Raw genomic sequence first — 25,157 nt, 5'->3', positions numbered from 1 at the left:
CCTCAAACTCCTGGCTCAAGCAATCCTCCTGCCTCAGCCTCCCGAGTAGCTGGGACTACAGGCATGCACCACCATGCCTGGCTAATTTTTTGTATATATTAGTTGGCCAATTAATTTCTTTCTATTTATAGTAGAGACGGGGTCTCGCTCTTGCTCAGGCTGGTTTTGAACTCCTGACCTCGAGCAATCCGCCCGCCTCGGCCTCCCAGAGAGCTAGGATTACAGGCGTGAGCCACCACGCCCGGCCTCTCCTTATTTTCATTATCATAAATGGAAAATCATTCCTGAATGATAAACTGAAATCCAAAATAATTGTCAGAAGGATCCAAATTTGCTTCTAACTGACCTTTACAATTATTTTCTACGTTACAGACTTAATAGTTTACATTTAAAAAATGTACATGAGCTTTACTCAAGATCTGAAATGACAACAGATTGTAAAAAAGAACAGATAACTCAAAGAATTAAAAATAGATTTAAAAAACTTTTTATTATTGTAGTAAAAAAATACAATTAAAATAGATTTTTAAGGAAAAGGAGATAGGTCAGTTATTTATTCTCTCTCAAATCCAAGTTCACCCTCTACATTATGCTCTTTGATGCCAGGCTAGAAGTCTAGAAAATGCAATTCCCAGATTCCCTTGCTAACTGGCTTTGTTCAGGTTTTGCCAATGGTAGGCACTGGTGGGAAGACCAGAAGGTGGGAAGATAACAGAAGTTTCTAGTTCCTGCCAGGACCCTTGCAGCAGCACCACCACCAGATATAACTGCTTGTCCCATGATTTTCAATGATCCTAACTTCAAACCTGAACTCTCCTTCAGTCATCTGAGCACCAACTCTGAGACCACTTGATGGTTCTAGTATTTGCCGCTTTGAGCTACCCCACAGGTCACAGCACCAGCCATGTGGTGCTCCGACATTTGAGTCCCAGGTCTGAGAACCAAGCACCTCCTGGTGCCCTTACACCAAGCCCTAGTATTACTGCCTCTTCCCTTTTGTTTCCCCAACCCCAGCTGTGGTGGTTGCTCCATGCAGTTAGTAATCTCTGAGGCACTTAAGCATGTACTTTTTGCTCTTTCAGCCTTCCAAGATACATGTGTAACCAATTTTCTGTATTAAATCCCTTCTGATATCCAGTCTGGTTTCTCTTTCCCGACTAGATCCTGGCTACACTAGATAACTTCTATTTCAATAATTTATCTTTAGTCTACAACACAGCATTTTCCTCTAGTTACCTTCAGCATTTGGATGTTTAAGTGCTGAGACTGGCAAAGTTGTAGGTGAAGGTATACTGGATGTTTGGGTCTCCTGAGGAGGCTGGACAGTGGCACACTCATCAGAATGATTACACTTAAGATTAGAACCAGTTGGACTCATCATCCTTTCAAATGCCTGAGCTATAAAGGGGAAAACAATAGTATTAAAATCTCAGATGTTTTTGAACTTCAAAGTAAATTACAATAAATACTCTATTTTTCAAGTTATAAGGAGAAAGAAATAAATGACTAAACAAAAAAAAAGAAGTGGCACTTGTCAAAGATACTGTCTGAGTAGTCAGCACAGGCTCCTTACTTTATTTGGCAGCACTCCACTTTGATAAGCTACCAATGAATTATTTCAGTATTATATTTGGGGTACATGTGTGTCTATTATAGAAAATAATCCTTATTTTATATGACTCCATTTTTGCCCTTGTACCTCAAGAGTCTACTCCTGACATAGCTCAGAGTGATTCTTTCAGACATCAATCATATCTCATCATTCCTCTGTTTGAAATCCTTTAATAGCTTCCTAAACTGGAGTGAAAATTTAAGTTGTTACAATGGCTCACAAGACCCTACATAATCTGCATCCCTACCTCCTCCACTTCCCCAGTTACCTTTTTGACCTCATCTCTCACTACAATCCCACCTGCTCTCTATGATCCAGCCACCCAGGCCTCCTTATTCTTCACCAAATTAAACAAGCACTCCCCTAGTTTAGGGTATTTGCTCCTATTATTCCCTTGGCCTAGAATGTTCTTCCCTTAGGTACTCACATAGCTTTATGCTCATATTTCCTTCAAGGCCCTTCTCATATGTCAAATTATCATAAAGCCTTACTTTGACCACCTTATAAAAATTACAACCTCTTGCCACTAATCTGTTACAATCTCCTTTATACTTTTAAATTTTCATTTAGGGTATTATCACCATCTGATATTCTCTTTGCTTACTATCCACTCATAAACTCCATGAGAATAGGTCATCTATTTTGTTCTCAGCTTGAGCTCCTACACAGAATAGTACCTGAATATTGCTGAGTGATTTTTCATCCAAAAAGCAAGGAACAACACTGGTAGCTCTTCCTTCAGCATTTCTCCAAACTGATCTGCTGCTCCTGCTAAAATAATCTTCCTCAAGTGCCACTGAATGATGGCACTATTATAAAATGACTTTCACTAACCAAGTGAAATCCAAACATCTTACTCTCTGGGTTTCATAATAGTTTCCAACTTGTCCCAAATCTACCTATTGGCATTCACATGCATGTTTCCTTGAAACTCATATAATCTCAGCACAAATTCTAATCCATAATCTCTAGTCAAATTATCTTTTTCTTCCATTCCTTCATGGATTGTGTCTCACCATCTTGAACCATCTTTCTCCTCTTATGTGATAACATTATTTTAAATGATCACTTCTATCATTTTCAACCATAAAGTTGATGTTAAAATAACTTTTATTTATGTTTTCTTGTGGTGTACAAATTAAAGACAAATAGCATCAAAAAGGAAACTATGTGCTATGAGATATCAAACCAAAATAAATTAAAACAGATAAACTCATTCTACAATATCTTCTTTGACAAACCAAACCTTGATCTTAGTACCGTACTGAGCCTCTTTAATGACTATATCTTCTCTCCTCCTGAACCCGTATAGTCAAAATATGTCTGAATGCTCACCCAAATATATGATCTGTCAACTTAAATAATATTTCAAATCATATCTGTTTCATTTTTTCTAAAGTGAGGGAGATAATTATGTGGGAGCTTGCTCTAAAACTTCTGAATTCTAGCAGATTGCCTTGGCTAACAGCATCAGGAGTCATCTAGGCTACTGAAACAACTTAAGAAAAAAACAAAACAAAATGACCATAAGCACTTAAACTAACCTCTTCATAAACAACGTGGAAATATAAAAAGATTTACACTCTATTATCTTCCAGAGCAGAGGTCAACAGCGTGGAGTAAAAGCAGCTTACCTCAGGCTAACAGACTCACATCAGAGCTTTTTGGAGAATTGCTGAAAAAATTTATCTTCATTCAAAAGAGAAAAACAAATTATTATCAGGTATTTATTCTCCTGTCTAAAGGAAGCAGTGCCTGAGCTAGTGCACAGGTCTGGTCAAAAAAGGCCCAAATAATATTTGCTAGAAATTAAACTGCCAATAAATCTTTGAAAATGCCAATAAGGACTCAAAAGAACAAACATGGATTTGGAGGGGAAAAACACAACATAACACACACACACACACACACACAAACCTGTGAGAACCCAAAGATGACCACCAAGACTACTGCTAATAATTGTAGCTAGCTAGAGAGCCAGAGAAACAATGGGAAGTACACACATACAAAATTCTAAAGTTGAGAAGGGAAAAATATATATGAGACAAAAATGTGCAAATAGTGTGGCAGTCCTAAGAATTTATAAAATCATAAATATTACTACCTTATGTTTTATTGCCATTTTATGTTGTTATTCTCTAAAGGGTAGGAACTATTACCTTGCCTTATGATATTAATAGATCATATTAAGTACTATTTATTGGTAGGTAATTTATAAATGTTTAGATTAAGATGATGGTGATATCATCTTAATGATGATGATGACAATGATGATGACAAAAACAAATAGGCAGATGAAATGCAGCATTTAGGGACTTGGTACCTGTTAAAAGTTAATGAACTGCCACTCCAGAAATTGAATGCTTCCTTTCCAGACTGGTAGTATTAATTGTGAGAGTGGAACAAAAAGAAGAGAAACCAAGCCTTGGTATGTCCCACCTAAGCCAGATAAGTCAACACTAGGTCCTTGCCTTAAGAAAATAAAGAAGTTTATCTTTGTCACAATCCAATTGTTTTTAAGATATATTCAATCACTGGAAAAAAATGTGTCAGGTCAATACTCACCTTTATTAATAGTCTCATAGCAGACTACACATACTCTTGCTTCCTTTTCTAGATATTGTAGTTTACATTTCCTATTACAACAGACACCACAAAATACCTACAAAGAAAAAATATCAAATTTTTTTTTGTTTCAAGTACACTTATATCTACTAGAGGAATGGAGAGGGGAGGTCCTAAACATAATTAACCAAAACTCGCTTTTCTTATTACATAAATCATTTCCCTAATCACCATAATCATAGGTAGAGTTCTTAAACAATTTTTTTTACTTAAATGAGGTTTCTGCAATTTAAAATCAAATCTCTGATAAGGAGAATTTCTTTAAATCAATTCTGTTAATTGGAAAGAGAAAAAAAACTTTCTTTAATGGAATAAATTTATAATTTAGAAAGCCTTCTATAGCTCTTTACTTAAAGCTTTCTAAAGCATAAGATTATTTTCCTAAATTAGAATTGATCTGAAACTAACATATTACTGAAAAATTCTAAATAAAAAATGCAATAGTATTTCTATAGGTAACCCTTAGAGTTTGTAGACTATCTTTTTTTCCTTTTATTTTTTTGTATCAAGCAATAGACAATCTTTTTATCTTGACTGTTATAAGAACGCAAAATAAAATACCAAATTTGAATGCAAATGAGGTCAGCTTCAGGATTCTGAACCTTGTGCAAGCCAATTTGCTTTTCAGTGTTTCCCTGGACATTCATCACAACACTAACTGCATAGTAGTCTTGGAATTAAGTATTCAAGGACAAAGGGAGATAGAACTGAATTTGGAACATGGGATATGTCAATATCAGAGAGATAAGAACACATAGTCTCAAATTTCACAAAAATAAGTATTAAATGTTTCTCATTTCCCAGCATGCAATTAATACTCATGACAATGTAACTTTTATTTAACCATCAAGAAATCTGTAAAATGACAGTCCTTTATATGTTTTTATGATTGGCAGGTGAAAAGCATTGATCTTTTCTGTCACAGTAGATTTTGTTTAGAATATCTCAAAAGAATAAAAAACTTAAAGATCTTTATAACTTACTTTCCCACATGCTCGGCAGTGGTGTCGCCGTTTTGTAAAAGTAAATTTGACTTGGCAGTTCATACAGTTTGGAGCTTCTGAATCAGGAACCCATGTAGGTTGTTTCTGGCCCAAAACCAACCCTTCTTTGCAAGTGTCTTCAGGTAGAGAATCTTCATTTGCAGTTACAAAACTGGATCCACCTTCAAAATTACTTTCTATATCAATGTAATTAGAATTGAAGCTAACCTGAGGATCAATTGTAGAATCTGTACTACAAGTAGTTGAAACAATGGTATTTGCTATGCTAGATTCACTTTCTGGCATATTTGGGACTTCCATCTTATTTGGGTCCTTTGAACTCCTTGCTCTTGATGAAAGGCTAAGCAATTGCTTAGGTCTGGCCCCTCCAACATGAATAGATTGACTGTTAATATCACAGACTGATAATTCATTTGTAATCTCAGACTTACTAGTAGGTAACCCTTGTTCAATTGGAATTGTGCCTGTTTCCCCTAAAGAAAGGCCACCATTTTCTACTGTATTTTGTTTATCAACTGTTTCACAAATCATAGCAATACCATGACTTTCCCCAGTAGCTCCTACTTCTGCATTGAAATATATATTATTGATGTTTCCATCATCTAAGCCTTTTATATCTGCTTGATTCATTGGCAATTTTGAGTCACTTACATTTTCTTCAAAAGACTTTATGTTAGTGGTGTGAAGATACTGTTCTGTCAGAAAGGCATCAAGTTCAGCATCACTAACTAGTGTGCCACTTTTGGTGCCTTCATCAATATTAAAGTAACCTAAGTCTTGCCCATCCATATCATTGCTTAAAAAAGTGAAACCTTCACAACAACCAGGAGACTCTGGGACATTAGTGTCAGAAACCTCCACTTGAGCTTCTGTAGCTGTAGAAGAACTGGTGTTATCAGGGTAATCCAAAGATTCAACACTGATTACTTTCTGGTCAGGATCTACCTTTGTATCTTCCATCTTTTCAGTTAAAGGCTGAAGAAATATGTTTTTACATTTTTCCGGTTTCAAAAAATCAGTCTCCTTGAATGGCTCGCCACCTAAAATAATACTCTTCTGTATTTCTTCATGCATGGTCACTGCCTCTTTTATATTATCTTTATGTTCATTCTGAGGTAAAAAATCACCTTGTGCTTTACTTTCAATTAATGATTCACACAAAGACCCAGATACTGGAAGACAGGACAATGAGGACTGTACATCTTCACTTGAAACATGTGAAGTTGAAGAGGAACCTTGTATTTTATCATTACTATCTTTAAGGTCTACATTTCTTGAGTCTTCTTTTGCAGATTGTTTTATAAATGCAGCAGCCTTATCTTCCTGAAAGGAAAAGTCAGGTAATTTGAAATTTTCATCTCTTGAATTTAAATCATTTAAGCATAAACCTTTATTTTTTGGAAGACTGCAAGACAAAGCACTTGAGTTGTCTCCCTCTTTTAAACATTCTGTAGCGGTTACAACTACCATATTGACCTCTTCTTTTACCAAACAGCCATCATCTTTTAATAATTCAAATGGTTGGCTCTTGTGTTGTAAGTTGTTTTTGGCATCAAACACTTTGGAATTTTGTTGAGTCAAAGCAGATGACATGTTAAAATCAACAATTGGTTCCAACTTATTAGAGATCTTTTTATCCTTTAAATTTTCTGTTTCACTATAATTACAAGAATCTGAAATTGTTGTATCTACTTTTATACCTAATTCTTTGGTTCCACTGATTTCTCTGTTTTGTAATTCAGAGTTGACATCATTCTGTTGTTCTCTGACAATATCACTATCATGGTCGGTTGAAGAAACACAAAGAGTATCTGACACTGAAGATAAATCCAATTCAATCAAAGAATCTGACTTAAAATCATCTGGCAATAATTTTTTAATATCTTCTTCACTATTAGTTGCATGAACTAAGTTACCCATGTCACTTATGAGATCACAGACAGGTTTACTACATCGTCCCATATACAAAGGCTGGATTTCATCTGAAGTACCACCATCCACAGAAGAAAGGAGATCAAGTCCTGTTACATTTTTTTCATTTTGTATAGAAGTTAGTCCCCCAAGTGTTTTATCATTTAGGGAACTCTCATTTGTTTCATAGAATGTATCTGACGAGGCACAGCTACTAATGCATTGTTGGTCCTTTGGTAGCAGTGAAGTTAATGGTGAGAAAGCCAACTCTGAAGAAACTGAGCAGTAGTTAGAATCATATGCATTTTTTGCATCTTGGAGATAATCTTGTTCATCTAATTAAAAACAGAGACACACCGTTATTCAGGCAACCCAAGTCAAATAAAAGTTATAAAGATATCACATTTCCTAAGACTTATAAACTAAATAAAAATTTTTTAAAGACCATAGATAAATTACCCTTTTACAAAATGGAAATAACCTCTAAAACTATTTTTATTTGGCTTTGAAATATTTTTTGTTTTTCATTTTTTTTTTTTCAGAATTTCCCTGTTTCTGATGTTTTTCATTTTTGAATGTAGATGTCATAAAGTGATAGACATTCCACTCAAAATAACTCAGTTGTGCTATAAAAATCAGACTAAGGAAGAGCTGAAAAACGATCTAGCTTCTGTGTTCTGCCCTCCAGTTTCCTAGTCTTCATTCTGAGGAAAATACCATCTCTCATAGTAATGAAATACCAATTTATGTAGAGCTTATGAGTTGCTTTTAGCTTGCTCATATACTGGTTTCAAAGGCCTTTCTTACAGCTAATTTGCATGTAGAAAAAACCTTCTAGTTTTCTTCTATCTCTAGCTATTGGTCCATTCAACATAAGAATAAATTAATGTTATTATTAAATAAGTGAACTTTTTTCAGAAGATAACAATGTGACCAAAATTGAAATAAATTTTGCTACTCTATACTTGAAGTAAGTGAATTACAGACATTTAAAAATTCCATTAATGGCAAAAATGAAAAACCAACAAACCTGGGTTCTGTTCAAAATCATCAAGGAGTTTGTCCAAGTCACTGACAGCTGCTTTAAAATAACTATCCATCCTACCTGTAGACTTATTCAGAATTTAATTCTTGTATGCCTAGAAAATAAAAAGGATATTTTATTTAATTCTATAACATAAATATTATGCCATTTATTTCACACCAGGAAACATGGTCAAGGAACAGATACAGAAATAAACTTTCAGAATCCTTCTTTAAGGAATCTACAGTTTAGTTGGGGAAATTGCCTGTCTATATGTAAAAATGACATGAAAACCAACTCTAACAATATAACATTTGCATATATTAATATAAACTATTATAAATTTTAAAACACTAAACTCATGGGTCAAATAATTCATAATGGAAAGCTAAAATTACTTATAAATACAAAATATCAAATAATATATTAATAAATTATTCTACATATATATAAAATAATGCAGATAGGCCAGATACAGTGGCTCATGCCTATAATTCTTGCACTCTGGGAGGCCGAGGCCGAGGTAGGAGGATTGCTTGAACTCGGGAGTTTGAGACCAGTCTGAGCAAGAGTGAGACCTGGTCTCTACTAAAAATAGAAAAATTAGCCAGGTGTCATGGTGCACAACTGTAGTTCCAGCTACTCAAGAGGCTGAGGCAGGGAGGCAGGAGAATTGCTTGAGCCCAGGGATGTTGGGCTCTGCACCCATGATGCCTCTGAACTCTACTTGTGGGGTCAGAATGAGACTCTGTCTCACAAAAAAAAAAAAAAAAAAGGGAACTGAACATCCCTCTTCACTCCCCTTCATATTAAAAATAAATAAATAAAAATAAAAACACTACATATAAAAACTTGTGGGATTCAGCAAAAGTGGCACTTCAAGGGATACTTACAGCCTTAGATGTTTATACTACAAAAGAAACAAAATTGAAAATAAGCTAAGAGCAGAAACTAAAGAAATTTTTAAAAAGCATGTAAGAGAGAGGTACAAGAAAATTAAAAGTTAGTTTTATGAAAAAATGAATAAAGTAGATGAACCTCTGGTCTGAGGCAGAAACTCCACCTAATAAGCCTGAGAAATCTTGCAGGAATCTATCAATAACTAACAGGATAATATAAAAAAGACATAAGCCAAGTTGAAAGGATTCTCACTGGCTTAAAGGGACAATAGAGCATCAAATGAATGAAGACCGAAAAGGACTGAACAGAAATAAAATAGATTTAAAAAAACTAAGAGATTATAATGACACTAAAAACAAACTATACTACTCATTGAAGGGTTGCTAAAGCATTAACCAATTACTCTGAAAATTGATCAATTAAAGGAAAAGAGCCAAGAATTTACCCTGCCCTTTGTTTACAAAATATACTTTAGAATAACAAAATATTAAATAGTTGCTGAGGGAAAATTCTTTAGATAAGAATTCCAGTTAATAAATGCAGAGGGATATTAAAATTTTTAAAAACCATCTCTTTGTAATCCCTAAGGCAATAAATAGATCACACAATGGCTATAACTGGATGTTAAAAATGTTAGAGGAAAATGTTGACAGGGAGCTTCATAATGGTGGAATCAGGTCAACACATCTGAATCCAGCAATCAATTTCACCATCATTTAATGTGGAAGATCGCATCAACTAAAAAATATTCCTGACTATAAAAACGAACCCTGAATCTAATCAAACTTTTAGAACTAATTTCATGTTTATAGGAAATTCAAGCATAAAGGAAAAGTTAAATGACATAAAAAGAAAGCAATCAACTAAGCTAATCCAGAAGGTAGAACACTCTATAGCAATGTTCCTCAAACTGTCTATGGTGAATGACTACTGTCTTTAAACTTACAATCTTTTAGCCGGGTGCGGTGGCTCACGCCTGTAATCCTAGCTCTCTGGGAGGCTGAGGCGGGCGGATTGCTCGAGGTCAGGAGTTCGAAACCAGCCTGAGCAAGAGTGAGACCCCGTCTCTACTATAAATAGAAAGAAATTAATTGGCCAACTAATATATATACAAAAAATTAGCCGGGCATGGTGGTGAATGCCTGTAGTCCCAGCTACTTGGGAGGCTGAGGCAGCAGGATTGCTTGAGCCAGGAGTTTGAGGTTGCTGTGAGCTAGGCTGACACCACGGCACTCACTCTAGCCTGGGCAACAAAGCGAGACTCTGTCTCAAAAAAAAAAAAAAAAAAAAAAAAAAACTTACAATCTTTTACAAACTGTTACTTTTGTAAAACACAATAAAATAATACAAATTTTGTAATAATAAATACAAACATAAAGATATACATATTAAACACATTTGAATGGTTGCCTGGAGTGGGGATTAGGAGTGGGAAATTGAGGATAAAAGACAACAAACAAATGAAAGAGCTTTACAAGAACTAATTATGATTATGTGTCATGAACTAAGGAAACCTGAGATCCAGAAAAAAATAAGAGACAATTTAAAGATGGATTTAAGAGATTAGACAGAGCTTAAGAAAGAACTGAATGGACTGGAAGATGTATCTAAAGAAATTACCTAAAATAAAGCCCAGAGAAAGCAGGAAGAAGAAAATATGAAAAAGAGGTTAAGAGATATTGATAGAATGAGAATGGAGTTCCATAAAGAGAAAAGACAGCATGAAACAAGTATATTTAAAAAGAAAATGCTAGAAAATTTTCCAGAATTGATAAAAAAAACACAACTCAACAGACACAGGTAACATATTATACCAAACAACATAAAGAGAAATCCACACTTAGACACACTATAGTCAAACTTTTAAACCCTAAAGAGTAGCCAGAGAGAGGTCACTTTCAAAAGAACAATAATTATGCTGGCAACAAACTAAATATCAACAAGTACATTTCAAAAAAATTTTCAATAACAATGGTAAGGTATTCTAATTCAATAAAGCATATTACTTTTTTGTTTATATTTTTAAATTGTGATTAAACCTCTATATAGAAGAGTGTAAAAAACACACAGACACCAAAAAAAAAAAGGAATATGGAGAAAAAGACAATGCATGAAGCAGAAGAAAACTTCAAAGAAATGAATTAATATTCTCAGAGAGAAAAAAAAGCAATGCAACCATGAAACAGGAACAGAAAGCCATAAATAAGGAACATACAGAAAGCAAAAAAAAATCAGGGAAATTGATAGTAGAAATCTTAAAATTCAAGGGAGGCTTGTGAGATGCAAGGAAAACAGTATATACAGGAACACTAACAGTATTAAATGCATAAATTGAAAAAGAAAGAAAATGTAAATCAATAGTTTAAGCTTCCACTTTGGGAAACTAGAAAAAGAAGAGTAATTTAGAGGCCTAAATTTAGAAGAAAAGATAATAAAAATTAGAGCAGAAATCAATACAATTAAAAACAGTAAAACAATAGAGGAAACCAATAACACAAAAAATATTTGTTTGAAAAGATCAATAAAATTGATAAATCAGGTTAATCAAGAAAAGAGAGCCACAAATTATCAATATCAGAAATAAAAGAGTCATCACTACTGATGCCATAGACACTAAAAGGATAATAAAGGAACATTATGAACAACTCTATGCCCACAAACTTAATGATTTCGAGGAAATGGACCAATTCCTCAAAAGACATGAACTACCAAAACTCATACAAGGAAAAATAAATAATCCAGAAGCCTGTATCTATTTTTGAAATTGAGTATAAGAATATGAAAAAATGTGGCCGGCCATGGTGGCTCACGCCTGTAATCCTAGCACTCTGGGAGGCCAAGGCAGGTGGATTGCTCGAGGTCAGGAGTTTGAAACCAGCCTGAGCAAGAGCGAGACCCCGTCTCTACTATAAATAGAAAGAAATTAATTGGCCAACTAGTATATATAGAAAAAATTAGCCGCACGTGGTGGTGCATGCCTGTAGTCCCAGCTACTCGGGAGACTTGAGGCAGCAGGATTGCTTCAGCCCTGGAGTTTGGGGTTGCTGTGAGCTAGGCTGATGCCACAGCACTCAACAAAATGAGACTGTCTCAAAAAAAAAAAAAAAAAAAAAAAAAGAATATGAAAAAATGTTCGACATTATTTGCTTTAGAAAATTGTGGATTAAAACAAGATAGCACTTCATACCTATTAGAATATCTAAAATAAAAAAAAAATGACAATACCAAATGCTGTAAGGATACCAAAAAACAGGAACTCTCATTTATTGCTAGTGGTAATGCAAAATGGTACAGCCACTCTGGAAGACTATTTGGAAGTCTTATAAAACTAAACATAGTCTTCCCATATAATCCAGTAATCATGCTACTAGATATTAACTTATTTAATTTGAAAATTTATGTTCACACAAGAACTCAGATGTGAGTCAGGTGTGGTGGCTTATGCCTGTAATTCCAACAACTAGGAAGACTGAAGCAGGAGGACCAATTGAGGCCAGGATTCAAAGATTAGCCTGGGCGCACAGTGAGACCCTGTCTCTAAAAAAATTGTTTTAATTAGCCAGGTGTAGTGATGCACACCTGTAATCTCAGCCACTTGAGAGGCTGAGACAGCAGACTCTCTTGAGTCCAGAAGTTTGAGGCTGCAGTGAGCTATGATCACACCACTGCACTCCAGCCTGGGCTACTGAGTAAGACCTCGTCTCTTGAAAAAAAAAGACCAAAAAAAAAAAAAACCAAACAAACTTAGATGTGAATGCATACAAAGCACTTTATTCATAACTGACAAAAGATGGAAGCAACTAAGATGTCCTAAAACTATGGAATATCCATACAATGGAATATTATTCAGTAATATAAAGTAATAAGTTATCAAGCCACAAAAAGACATGGGTGAAACTTAAATATATACAAGTGTATGAGTCTACATACTTTATGATTCCAATTATATGACAGTCTAGAAAAGGTAAAACTACAGAGACAGTAAACAAATCAGTGATTGCCAGTGGTATGGAGGGGGAAGGATTGAATAGATGAAACATAGATTTTTTTTTAGGTTAGTAACACTATTCTGTATGATACTGTAGTTGTGAATTTAAGACAATAATCACTTGTCAATACCCACAGAACTTTACACCATAAAGAATAAACTTCAATGTGTGCAAATTCTAAAAAATTATGTAGGAGGTCAGGGGATCCCAGGATGGAATAAAAGAACATGACAAAAGAGCCTAACTTTATTCCAAATGTATGAAATACCTCACTGCAGGAATAAGGTGCTGACCTTTATAAATGAGTAAACTAAGAGCAAAGGGAAGCAGGCACTATATTCTAGTTGATAAAGGTGTTTTCCATGGTGAAGTTAACAATTCTGAGACTGCTATATCTGTATACTGGAATTGAACAATTAAATACATGCATGGCAGATGGTGGAAGCCAGGGTTCTCAATGTTGAAGGAGAAGATTATAGATAACAAGGAGAGGTGGCTAAAATGATCTATGTGGTAACGGAATTGAGTTGAAGACATCAATATAAACTCATGTTTAGCTTAATATGGATACCAATGGTTTTGTGTAAAAATATTTATATGAATGTGTAATACACGTTAGTATAAATATATATATCTCCTTGTTCTGTAAGATGAGAAGGCCTAGAAGCAATGGCATCCCAGTGAAAACAAGCATACTTAGCACCCACGTTTTGGTTTCTAATACCATTCTCCAACAAAAGTAATCAGGGTTCCTTGCAGAAATGGCTGATTCTAAGACTGGAGCAGGAAATAAGCAAGATGAGCATGGAGCATCTTGCAATGCTAGAAAGTAAAAGTTTATGTACACACACGTATGTGCACACACATGATGGTAATATGTCAGAGGGATACAGAAGCCAAGTAAAAGAGCTCCCAATGGCCAAAGCTGAAACAAAATAAAATAGTAGTAGTACAATAACCCAAAGTATAAAAAAAATCCATGGGTTTATCCTGACACAAATAAATGACTGAATAAGTAAAATTTGGGAAGGCAACAAATTTCCCTTGCAAAAATAATTCCAAATAATTTAAGACAATTATTTGCTCTCAAGGAAGTGGAACTCCCCACTCCTTAAGTGTGCACTATACATAGTGACTTTCTTCTAAAGAGTACAGAAGGGAGAAAAAAAGAAAATAACTTTACAATGGAGAAACCTACCAAACACTACCTCAAGCCAGGTGATCAAAGTTAACATCAAAAGTGATAAATCATGTGGATAGCATGTATGCTTGACATGATATGATGAAAGAGGCACTTTATCTCTCTTGTCTTCCTCCCTAAAACATATTATCCCAATCTAATTATGAGAAAAACATGAGACAAATCCCAATTGACATTCTACAAAATATCTGACCAGTAAACCTCAAAACTGTCAAGGGCATGAAAAACAAGAAATGTTTAAGAAACTGTCACGACCAAGAGGTACCTAAGGAGACATGACTTCTCAATGTAATATGGTATCCTGGATGGGATCCTGTAATAGAAAAGGCATTTTAGGGAAAAGTGAGAAAGTGTGAATAGAGTATGGACTTTAGTTAATAATCATGTATCAATATTGGTTCACTAATCATTAACAAATGTACCATATTAAATAATATGGTTAATAATAAATTGGCTGTGAGGTATGTAGAAACTCTATTACCTGCAATAATTCTGTAAATCTAAAACTTCACTACTGACTTCCCCACCCTATTCTGCTTTCTTTTCTCTTTTCTAAAGTACTTATTTACTTTACAACCTTCTAACATTTTGTATAATTTATTTATTACATTGGTTGTTTATCATCTGTAACAATTCCCCCTTCTCTGAATTTAAGCTCCATAAGGATAGGATATTTTTGTTCATTCATATATTCAAAGTGTCTTAGGCTGGGCGCGGTGGCTCATGCCTGTAATCCTAGCTCTCTGGGAGGCCGAGGTGGGCGGATTGCTCAAGGTCAGGAGTTCAAAACCAGCCTGAGCAAGAGCAAGACCCCGTCTCTACTATAAATAGAAAGAAATTAATTGGCCAACTGATATGTATATAAAAAATTAGCCGGGCATGGTGGCGCATGCCTGTAGTCCCAGCTACTCGGGAGGCTGAGGCAGAAGGATCACTGGAGCCCAGGAGTGTGAGGTTGCTGTGAGCTAGGCTGATGCCACGGCACTCACTCTAGCCTGGACAACAAAGCGAGACTCTGTCTCAAAAAAAAAAAAAAAAAAAGTGTCTTGACCAGTGCGTGGCACATAAAAGGTGCTCAACACATACTTGTTGAATAAATATAAATACTTCCAGAGAGAAATAACAGGTCACAATCAAAGAACTAGTTATTATATCTACGTTAGACTTCTCAATAGCAACAGAAACTTTAATACAAAACAATGGAGTCATGCTTCCAAAATTCTAAAAGTAAATGATTTACAACCTAGAATTCTATACTTAGCTATCAATGAAATGTGAGGGTTGAATAAAAAAAGTCTAGACATGTAAGAACCCCCAAAATTTGCCTTCCATTCAGTCTTTCTCAGGAAGCTACTGAAAGATACGCTCTACCAACATGAGGGAGGCACCAAGAAAAAGAAAAACCTGAAATCCAGGAAATAGGATATCCAACACAGGAGAGAGATGAATGGAATTCACAGTGATTATAAAAGGACAGTTGAGGAAAAGAGCTGTGCAACAGGCCCAGAGAGCATCCCATCAAGATGGAAGCAGGGTAACTGATCATCATAGGAAGATGTTGCAAAACAGATTATCAAATATAACCGAATTTACTAAGAGGAGACTGCTGTATCTTGTCTGAAGGGTTAATAGATCAAATAAACAATACAAAAGATACATTAAAAAGATATAAAATGTATTTATAAAGATATATGAATGGTATATATACAATTATTAACAGTAGGAAAAACAAAAAATTATATAAAAAAGGGAATAATACCACACTTAACTGGCTCAGGTGCATACAATATTTATACAGTTAAAACAATATAAACAGTTAATAATTAAAAGTTAACATATAACTTATTTGAGAATATAGAATGGAGAGGAAGAGAAAGGCAGTGCAGTCTTTAAAGGTAGGAGTTGGTGCAACAAACCAAAATTCCCATTTTCTATAATAGGAAACTGGTAAATGATACCTAAAATTGGGGTAGGGTGCGAGTGGAGATATAGCTGTGTATCTAAACATGTTATTTAAAAAACTGGAGGTGAAAAAGAGTTGAAGTCACTAACTCCGGAGGAGCCTTTCTCAATAAGGGTTCAGTAAGAGAATTACTCCTTAATGCCCTAAGGCATCCAATTTATGAGATAAATTAACTTCTCTCTTATGCATTTAGTATGTTACTATTAATAAGTTATGTACCATCCATCCTTAAAAAACCTGAGAAAATAGTTGCTCAATTATTTTCCGTATTCAGTGATTCAGACAGGAAATGCTGATTAAGGATGGTTGCTTCCTGAGAGTGTTATTCAAGGGTGAGAAGAACTGGGGCAGAGGATTATTGTTTTTCATTCTAAACCTTGTACTATTTGACTCGTTATGTGCAGGTATTCCTTTGATAAACAATGATATTAAATTAAAGGAACTCTGAGTACAGCATGTACTTAAAAAATAAAGCACAGGAACTGAAAAGTCTAAAACTAGTTTCTCATTAACAAAAGCCAGAGAATTTTTACAAAATAAACTATGAAATTCATTAAATAACATCTATTTACAAAACATATCTGTAAAGCAATGCCCTACTAAGCATTATGTTATTTAAGGTGCTTAGAAAGACACAAATAAGGTAGGATAATAATAATATAATCCAATAATTGGTAAAAGGTATGATAATGTACTGTATACTGAAACCTTTTAATGTAAAATCTTATTAAGCTGCATACATTTCCCATTTCAGTCAGTCAAGATGTACTTTTTGTGCCAGCAATCTACCACGTTCAGTAGAAAACGTAATAGAAATGTAAGATAAAGTACCTGTTCTAAAGAAGTTTACTCATGTACACATAGGATAACTTGTTGTAGGTAGTATTTTGACTCACTTGGCTATTTATGTACTCTTAGATTTACAAACAAATCTTTACAATATTTGCTTTACAATAAAAGTTTTTAAAAATACCTTCATGCCGGGCGCGGTGGCTCACGCCTGTAATCCTAGCTCTCTGGGAGGCCGAGGCGGGTGGATTGCTCAAGGTCAGGAGTTCGAAACCAGCCTGAGCAAGAGCGAGACCCCGTCTCTACTATAAATAGAAAGAAATTAACTGGCCAACTAATATATACAAAAAATTAGCCGGGCATGGTGGCGAATGCCTGTAGTCCCAGCTACTTGGGAGGCTGAGGCAGGAGGATTCCTTGAGCCAGGAGTTTGAGGTTGCTGTGAGCTAGGCTGACGCCATGGCACTCACTCTAGCCTGGGCAACAAAGCGAGACTCTGTCTCAAAAAAAAAAAAAAAAATACCTTCATGATTTAAAAAAAAACTGGCAGAAACATGGAAGATTAATCAGAAAACCAACAAAACCAATAGTAAGGAGACTCCTAAAATGGTTAAGGTGAGAGATGATGAGGGCCCAAGCTGAGACAATACAATGGAGATGAAAAGGAAATAGATATAAAAATGGCTAAAGAATGAGAACCTTTGGAGAGTGAAAAAGCAAAGGGGAAAGCTAGGATTATTACCAGGTTTCCATTATGGGTAACTTGGCAGATGGTAGTATTACTGACCATGACAAGAAATACAAAGAGGAGCAGGTTTAAGGAAAGACATGAATTCACTTTTGGACTATTTGAAGTACCTTGAGAACATCCTGGGAGAGATATCCAATAGGCAGTTGAATATAAGAATCTGGAATGCAGAGAGAAGTCTGAGATAGATAAAGATTTGAGAATTGGCAACACACCGCTGTTAATGGATGAGATCACCTATGAAGGGAATATAGAAGAGGACAAGAGCCTGCCATTAGATAACTAAAGATAACAATTCATGTTCCTAAAATAACACTGGATAAAACTTTGCCCAGAATTTTATGTATTTCTATAGAAAAACAACCAATATATAATGTTAAATGAAAGAAAATCAAATCGCAAAATTTTCTACACAGCATAAACCTATTTTTACAAATAGGATGTAAAAAAATAGTATTAGCTAAGGCCTAGTTTAAAAAAAAATATGGAGAAACAAACATCAAATGGGTTTACATAAGCTTTTCAGTACTACCTTATGTGTTTATACTATTTTACTTTTTTTAAACAAGTGTATACTTCTGTAAACAGAAAAAAATAATTTTGTTCTTTTCCTAAAAAAAAATTATAGCAGTATCCTTACACTATAAAAAGATCAAAATTTGTTTGAAAAACACTTGGGTTATAAATGGGCAAATAATATCAACAGACAACTGGTAAGATTATAAAAATATTCAGTGTACTATTCAAGCAATGAGAATATGAACACATACCATTTATTGCCTATTAAATCTAAACAAACATTCTTAATCATAAAAGTACTAAATGTTGGTAAATGTGACTTTAAATAAAACATCTCAGACACTGCTGACAGAAAGCAAACTGGTACAATCTCTCTCAGGAAAACAATGTGACAAAGTATCAATACCCTCAAAAAGAGTCATAATATTTGATCTAACAATTCTCTTTAGAAATTTGAGAAAATAATCCCAGTGTTACAGCTCTTTTAGAATTTATCTAACAGGTGTCTAGTTTTTGCCTCCAAAAAAAGAAAAAAAGATAATTCAAAACAACTAAAAACATGCAAAGACATTTGACCAAATCATTAGTCAAAACAATCCTAATACCAACATTAGTGCTCAATAGAAAATTACATAGAAAATTACATAGGTATCAAAAGTAATGTTTATCAAACTTTTAAAAAAGTATTCTATGCCATAGCAATCCTCCTTATAGAAAAACACTAGCACTTATATAAAAGAACACAAAAAAACTGTCAATGTTGCAATGGTTGTAATAGTGTGAAACCTTAAACAACCTAACAGCCCATCAATCCAAGAATGGTTAAATCAGCTTTGTCAAACTGTGGTCTGAGGACCCCCAGATGTCCCTAAGAACCTTTTAGGGGGCCTGAAGGATCTTCCCTTTTCTTTCTTTTTTTTTTTTTTTTTAAAAGCCAGTCAAATTTAGCAGTGGGGGGTTGAATACCAACTTTAGTGACACTAATGTGAATAAGTTATGATAACCCACTACCATCGGACCAGCCGGATCTTCCCTTTTCAAACAACATATCTGTGCAAAGCTGGAGTTTCTTCATATGCATCAACCTAAACAAAATAGCACACCAAACTGAGGAGAAGAGCAAATATGAAAACCCAGCTGTCTTTATAAAACCAGACTTTAAAGTGATTTGCAAAAATGTAAAACAATGCCACCCTTCTCCTTAAGTTTTATTTTAGAAATAGTTTCACTCAAAAATTATTTTATTTAATATATAGTAGTTTTAATGTTATTTTTCAACAAATAAATAAAACATTTAAAACTTTCTGAGTTTACATTTCCAAAATGGTTAAGTATACTGCATTAGAAAACAAAAACTGTTGTGGTCTTCAATAACTTTAAGTATGATTATCCCCAATCATAATGTTAGAGGAACTGTGTTACTATTATATCACATAAAATTATGATTGGGGATAATAATTAAATGGGAATTTAGCTTCATCTGTAATATAACTGTTTCAAAAAAATACTTTGCTTATGTATTACTTGTATAATCAAAAAGTCACAAAGTTATGCTTATGAAGTTTTAAAATATGGGGAAATGCTTAAAATATGATTTTAGCCAAGGAAAGCAGACAATCCAACTATTAATAAAATCTCATCTCAATTAAGAAAATGCACAGGAGAAAAAAAGACTTGAAGGAAAAAAGTGAAAATATTAACAGTGGTTGATTACCTTCACATGGTGGAATTATGGTTGATTATTTTTCCTCATTCTTTATTATGTTTTTCAGATTTTTGCTAACTAAGCATGAAGTTTAACATCCAGGGGAGAAAAAGGGGAAGAAATCAGGTGAAAAATTATATACAGTTCTACTGGATCAAACCACCTAAACTTCTGCTTACTCCAGAGATGACAAACTCAAATGACTAAATGGAGGAATCTGATTCAATCAACAAATTGCCTATTTTTTTTAATAAAAAAGATTAACTTAATATCAAATATATGGGCTAGTTTTTGTTTTTGTTTTTTTTTTTTTTTTTTTTGAGACAGAGTCTCGCTTTGTTGCCTAGGCTAGAGTGAGTGCCGTGGTGTCAGCCTAGCTCACAGCAACCTCAAACTCCTGGGCTCAAGCGATCCTCCTGCCTCAGCCTCCCGAGTAGCTGGGACTACAGGCATTTGCCACCATGCCCGGCTGATTTTTATATATATATATATATTAGTTGGCCAATTAATTTCTTTCTATTTTTATGGTAGAGACGGGGTCTCGCTCAGGCTGGTTTTGAACTCCTGACCTCGAGCAATCCGCCCGCCTCAGCCTCCCAGAGTGCTAGGATTACAGGCGTGAGCCACCGCGCCCGGCCCTAGGCTAGTTTTTATACAAGTCAAATTAACAAGAACATCCTATAGTCTGGAATATAAGATTTGCAATCACGTTAGAACAAATAAGAGTTAAAAGCAAGGTCATCTCCTAGAGTTTCCTCAAAGGTATCAAAGAAAAGGTAGTGGGAAAGAACGCCGCGGCATCCTTTTGGTCCCTAATGGTAAGAAAGTGCATTGGTGCGGGAATGGGCATTGCGAGAGCACCGGCAGCGATCACAGACTCGTAGGCGGGGACTGAGTCCTCGCCTCGCAGAGGCTACCGCGGGGGAACTACAGTCGCCTTCTGCAGTCACAGCCCCTCCTCAGGCGACACAGGCGATCCCTGGTTGCTCCCCTAGCAGCGCCGGCCACTCCGGCGACCCGGGAGGGTGGAACCGGGTAAACAGCTGCCGTGATTGCCCTCCCGGCCCGGTCTGGACCGGTCCGGTCCGGTGGGGATAAGAGGTTTGAGGGCCAGGGCTCCCCGGCCAGCGCCGGGAGCTCGGAAAAGGAACGGGTAGGGGGCCCAGGCTCGGTCCCCAGAGGAAGAGGAGGGCCAGACCCGGAGCGGCCACCCCGCCGCCTCTGTGAAGGCAGAGCGGTGAGGAGAGGCCAAGACGGCCTGTCACTGGGGGCTCTTACCTCCCCACGCCCCTGCAGAGCTCTCTGGGGACCGACGCTGCGCCACGCTGAGGAGTGAAGAGCGACCCCGGGCGGGAGCCCCGGGAGTGCGAGACGCCGGCTCAGGGTTGGTTTCCCCGCCTCTCGCCTACCCGGGACTAGCCGACGGCGCAGGCGCAGAGGCTGCTTCCCTTCGGCCCACAGACCCCCTCCCTCGGCGTCCGCGGCCTCCGCCAGGCCCCGGGCGCTTTGGCGCTGCGACGCGACGTCCGAACCGGGTCGCCGGCTTCTTACCGGAAGTGCCTGAGAAGGTTCTAGGGTGACGGGGACGCCAGAGGGTTCGGCCTTGGGTCGGGACTCGGTTTCCCACGAGATGCTGGGATCGGTTGGCGACTGGTGTCAGTGTCTGGCTTCCTTTGCCCTTCGCTGACCTAGACGCCGCTTCCCCGCCTTGGGTCTGCGCTGGGCAAGCCCGTCTGCCTGGCGGCGGACCTGGCCTGTTCTCCGCGCTGCTGGCCTCCCGAAAACCGAACTTTTTACTTCAAACTGGTTTTGCAACACTACCCCGGATTTCCCACACACACCCCCTTTCCCCCGCCCGGCGGTGATGAAAAGCTCCCATCCCAATCCTGGGCTCCAAGCCCTCCAGCCGACTGGCCGTTCCCTGCGACCCTTCCCTTCCTGGATTTAGTTCTGCTTTTCTAACAGTGGCCACTAGAGCAGCTCCCTCCCCTGTCTAAAGACAACAGCCAACTTCTCTGATGGAGGCGTAACGTGTCACGTGATGCACATCTGTGCTCGTTAGCTTTGCTATTTTACCACAGGTTTCCTATAAATTTAATGAGGAAAGAGATCCGGGTAGGATCAGGCTATTTTTACAGACTGGGGAAAATATCAGTTCCCAAAAGGTTTTTAACAGCTCAAAGTTCATACTGATCTTTCAAAACTTGCAAGAATTATAGTAGAAGAGTATTCCAGTCACATGTGATTTGTGTTGAAACATTTGAGAATCAGGGATCACATCCTAAATCTGTAATTTACAACTATAGTTCCTGATCTTTCAGAGATATTTAATCTCTAATCTTGGTTTTCCTAAGCTCCCATGTGGAGTTGTGCGCTTTTAGTTCAATAGCGAAACTTTTGATTGACTAAAGTAATTTATTGAGGTTGTGCTATGTGACAGACAATGCATTAGATGCTTTGCTTGCATTATGTCATTTAATCCTGAGAATAATTCTACGAAATACAGTATGCATTTTTCCCATTATGTGTTAGGTATTGTTCGCAGATAAAATGGAGCCACTGCTCTATGGAACCACAGTCTAGTAAAAGAGACTCGTATACAAAATCATATTGGGGACAGAAGTAATTATGTAGTACAGTGTGAGGACAAAGAGAAGAGAAATAGAAAAATAAAACATAGATAAATGGAAAAAGTATACACATGAATGGTCCATTCACAAAATATGAAATTTAATTGCCTACTACACATTTTACTAATGTTCAAACTCAATAATAACACGAAGACAAAAGAGATATTATTTCCCATGGATCTAATCAGCCAATTTGTTTAAAATGTGAATAAACTCCATTGGTGACAGGAGAGTGGACACTCATATACTGGTGAGGATATAAATTAGGACAAAGATTTTGAAAAATTATTTGTCAAATGATATCAAGAACCTTATAAATGTTCACATGATCTAATTCAATAATTTCTCTTTTGAAAATTATAAGGAGATATTACAGAAGACAAAGATTTAAATGAAAAGATACTATGGCAATATTTATATTTTTTAAATGGACAAAAATATAAACTCAACATTAAGAGAATAGTATTATTGCACACATATGATTAAAACTATTAAAATTATGTTTACAAAGAATTCTTAATGACAAGAAAATTACCTCATGAAAAGCATTTTAAATATAATAAAAATATTTAACATTGCTTATGTAGTATAAGGTCAGCTACACTTATACAATATGTGTCAAAGAGTAAAGAAAGTATATTAAAATGTTGACAGTGGTCATGTGTATCTGATTAGAATATAGATTTTTTTTATCCTGGACATTCTAAATTTTCTACAATGCATATGTATTACCTTTTTATTCTGGAAAAAAAATTCTGATGTAACAGATACGATAGGTTGATCAGTGAACCTAAAAAAGACTCCAGTACCCCTGTTGTTAAGAGTATATGGTCTTTGAGTCAGACTGCCTGAATTTGCATTCTAGTTCCATCACTTACTGGCAGTGTGACCAAAATTGGCTAAGCTTAGATGCTCCTATAGTGTGATGCGATAACTAATACATTGCATGAGATAATCCACGTAAAGTGCTTAAATGGGGCATTCAATATAAATGAATATTGTTATTCTTCATGGTTGTATTTCTTTTTGTAAATTGATCGATTATATTCATGTTTTTATATCAGTATCCTCTGAATTTGGCTAATGCACATCAGTTCCCTGGAGCACAATTACCTTCAAATATATTTTGAAACTAAATTTTAGTCTACTAAACCAAGAATAAAACACAGGGCACTACATGTGATTGCCGCCTTCTGAAAACCTGCAATTTTTTTTTAAAGGAGAAGTATTATATTTCTCCATATAAAATGTACAGCCTTTGATTATCTTTTAATGATGAGAATCTAGTTCTGAAGCTAACAAAAGCCAATTGCAAGAGTTTTGGTAGATTTTTATAAGTATAGCAACCTTTCCCAATTATGCCTTAGGAGAGTATTTAATTTGGATTCCATAAAACTTCTCAACCATGGAGTAGTAAAAAGGAGATGAAATCAACCAACTAACCAAACTTTAAATTAATGACTACTAATTTAACCCAGTAGCTCTCAATGCTGATAGTGGTGGGATGATTTTGCCTCCCAGAGAACATTTGACAATGTTTGGAGACATTTTTGGTTCTCACAACTGAAGGAATGCTGGTATTGTCTAGCAGGAAGAGGCCAGGGATGCAGCTAAATGTCCTACAAAGCACAGGACAGCCCCTAACAACAAAGAATTTTTCAGCTTAGAATATCAATAGTGTCAAGGTTGAGAAACCTTGATTTAGTCAATGAGTGGTTTAAAGCTATTAATAATGTATTTCTTCCAATTCCTAGTAAGCAGTTCCCTTTTTCTTTGATGACCACAAGCACAAATATGAGTTCAGAAGCTCCAGGCGAGGTTTTGAACTCCTACATAAGGGAAGCAGTACACAAAGCAGTTAACTAGAGAGAGGAAATCTACAATGACCATTTTTATGGAGCAGACTTCTGGTCAATTGTACCCTGACAGAGAGCAGTGCCTCATCACTATGACTTAGTTCCACCAGACACACACATAATGACTTATTTATTACTAAGATATACTTTACAAATAGTTGTCATTTATTGATCACCAACTGCTTTTCAACCCTTATTTAATAAGTAAATCAGATGTTCCTGCAGTATGGGTATTTTTGCTCATCTATGAACAAAACCTGAAGTTCAGGAATTCTCCCTTCTGTTATAACTACTTTATTAAGTACAGTAGCACTTACTGATGGAGGCCTTTATCATAACAGCAAACTGAAGGACGCTCTATCAATAGCCTATTCTCCTTTTGTACCAAGTGCTATAATTTAGAATTGGTTCTTATGAGAGCTGCTTTTCCATTCTTTAAGGAAAGTTATAATTGTAGTACCCAAAAGACAATCACTATAGATTCTTGGATGTAACACAGTAGCTGTATTTACTTAAAGTTCTAAAACGAAACTAAACTAAAGTTCTAAAACAAACAATTTAGTTGGATAACTAAATTTTTTTTCTGAGTACATTTTTAAATCTATGACAAAGAAACAAATAATACATTAATTCCTAGCAACATTTATTTGTTGATAAATCTTATAAACTTTCTATATCAAC

General features: G+C 35.9%; 1 protein-coding gene and 1 pseudogene across 5 annotated transcripts in view; one reads left to right on the top strand and one right to left on the bottom strand.

Moving 5' to 3' along the window:
• The window catches only part of ZFYVE16 (zinc finger FYVE-type containing 16), a 52,605-nt gene extending 30,773 nt beyond the window's left edge, over positions 1-21,832 (bottom strand). The window contains exons 1-6 of one of the 5 annotated variants that reach the window (XM_076008145.1): positions 21,269-21,437; positions 20,000-20,068; positions 8,183-8,291; positions 5,221-7,487; positions 4,178-4,274; positions 1,237-1,398 (exon numbers count right to left, since the gene is read on the bottom strand). In XM_076008145.1, the coding sequence (XP_075864260.1) occupies positions 1,237-1,398; positions 4,178-4,274; positions 5,221-7,487; positions 8,183-8,252 (2,596 nt within the window). In that variant the 5' untranslated portion in view covers positions 8,253-8,291; positions 20,000-20,068; positions 21,269-21,437. Of the gene's footprint in view, positions 1-1,236; positions 1,399-4,177; positions 4,275-5,220; positions 7,488-8,182; positions 8,292-10,022; positions 10,147-17,876; positions 18,004-19,999; positions 20,069-21,268; positions 21,438-21,541 lie in introns of those variants that run through there. The other 4 variants (XM_012766797.3, XM_076008144.1, XM_012766799.3 and 1 more) reach the window with 4 other exon arrangements.
• LOC142874195 (uncharacterized) lies at positions 18,754-18,806 on the top strand (annotated as a pseudogene).
• Positions 21,833-25,157: the final 3,325 nt, after the last annotated feature.

The sequence above is a fragment of the Microcebus murinus genome, chromosome 11 (genome assembly GCF_040939455.1).
Source record: "Microcebus murinus isolate Inina chromosome 11, M.murinus_Inina_mat1.0, whole genome shotgun sequence".
In the NCBI taxonomy this organism is placed as follows: domain Eukaryota; kingdom Metazoa; phylum Chordata; class Mammalia; order Primates; family Cheirogaleidae; genus Microcebus; species Microcebus murinus.
This window is presented reverse-complemented; position numbering and strand designations above follow the sequence as displayed.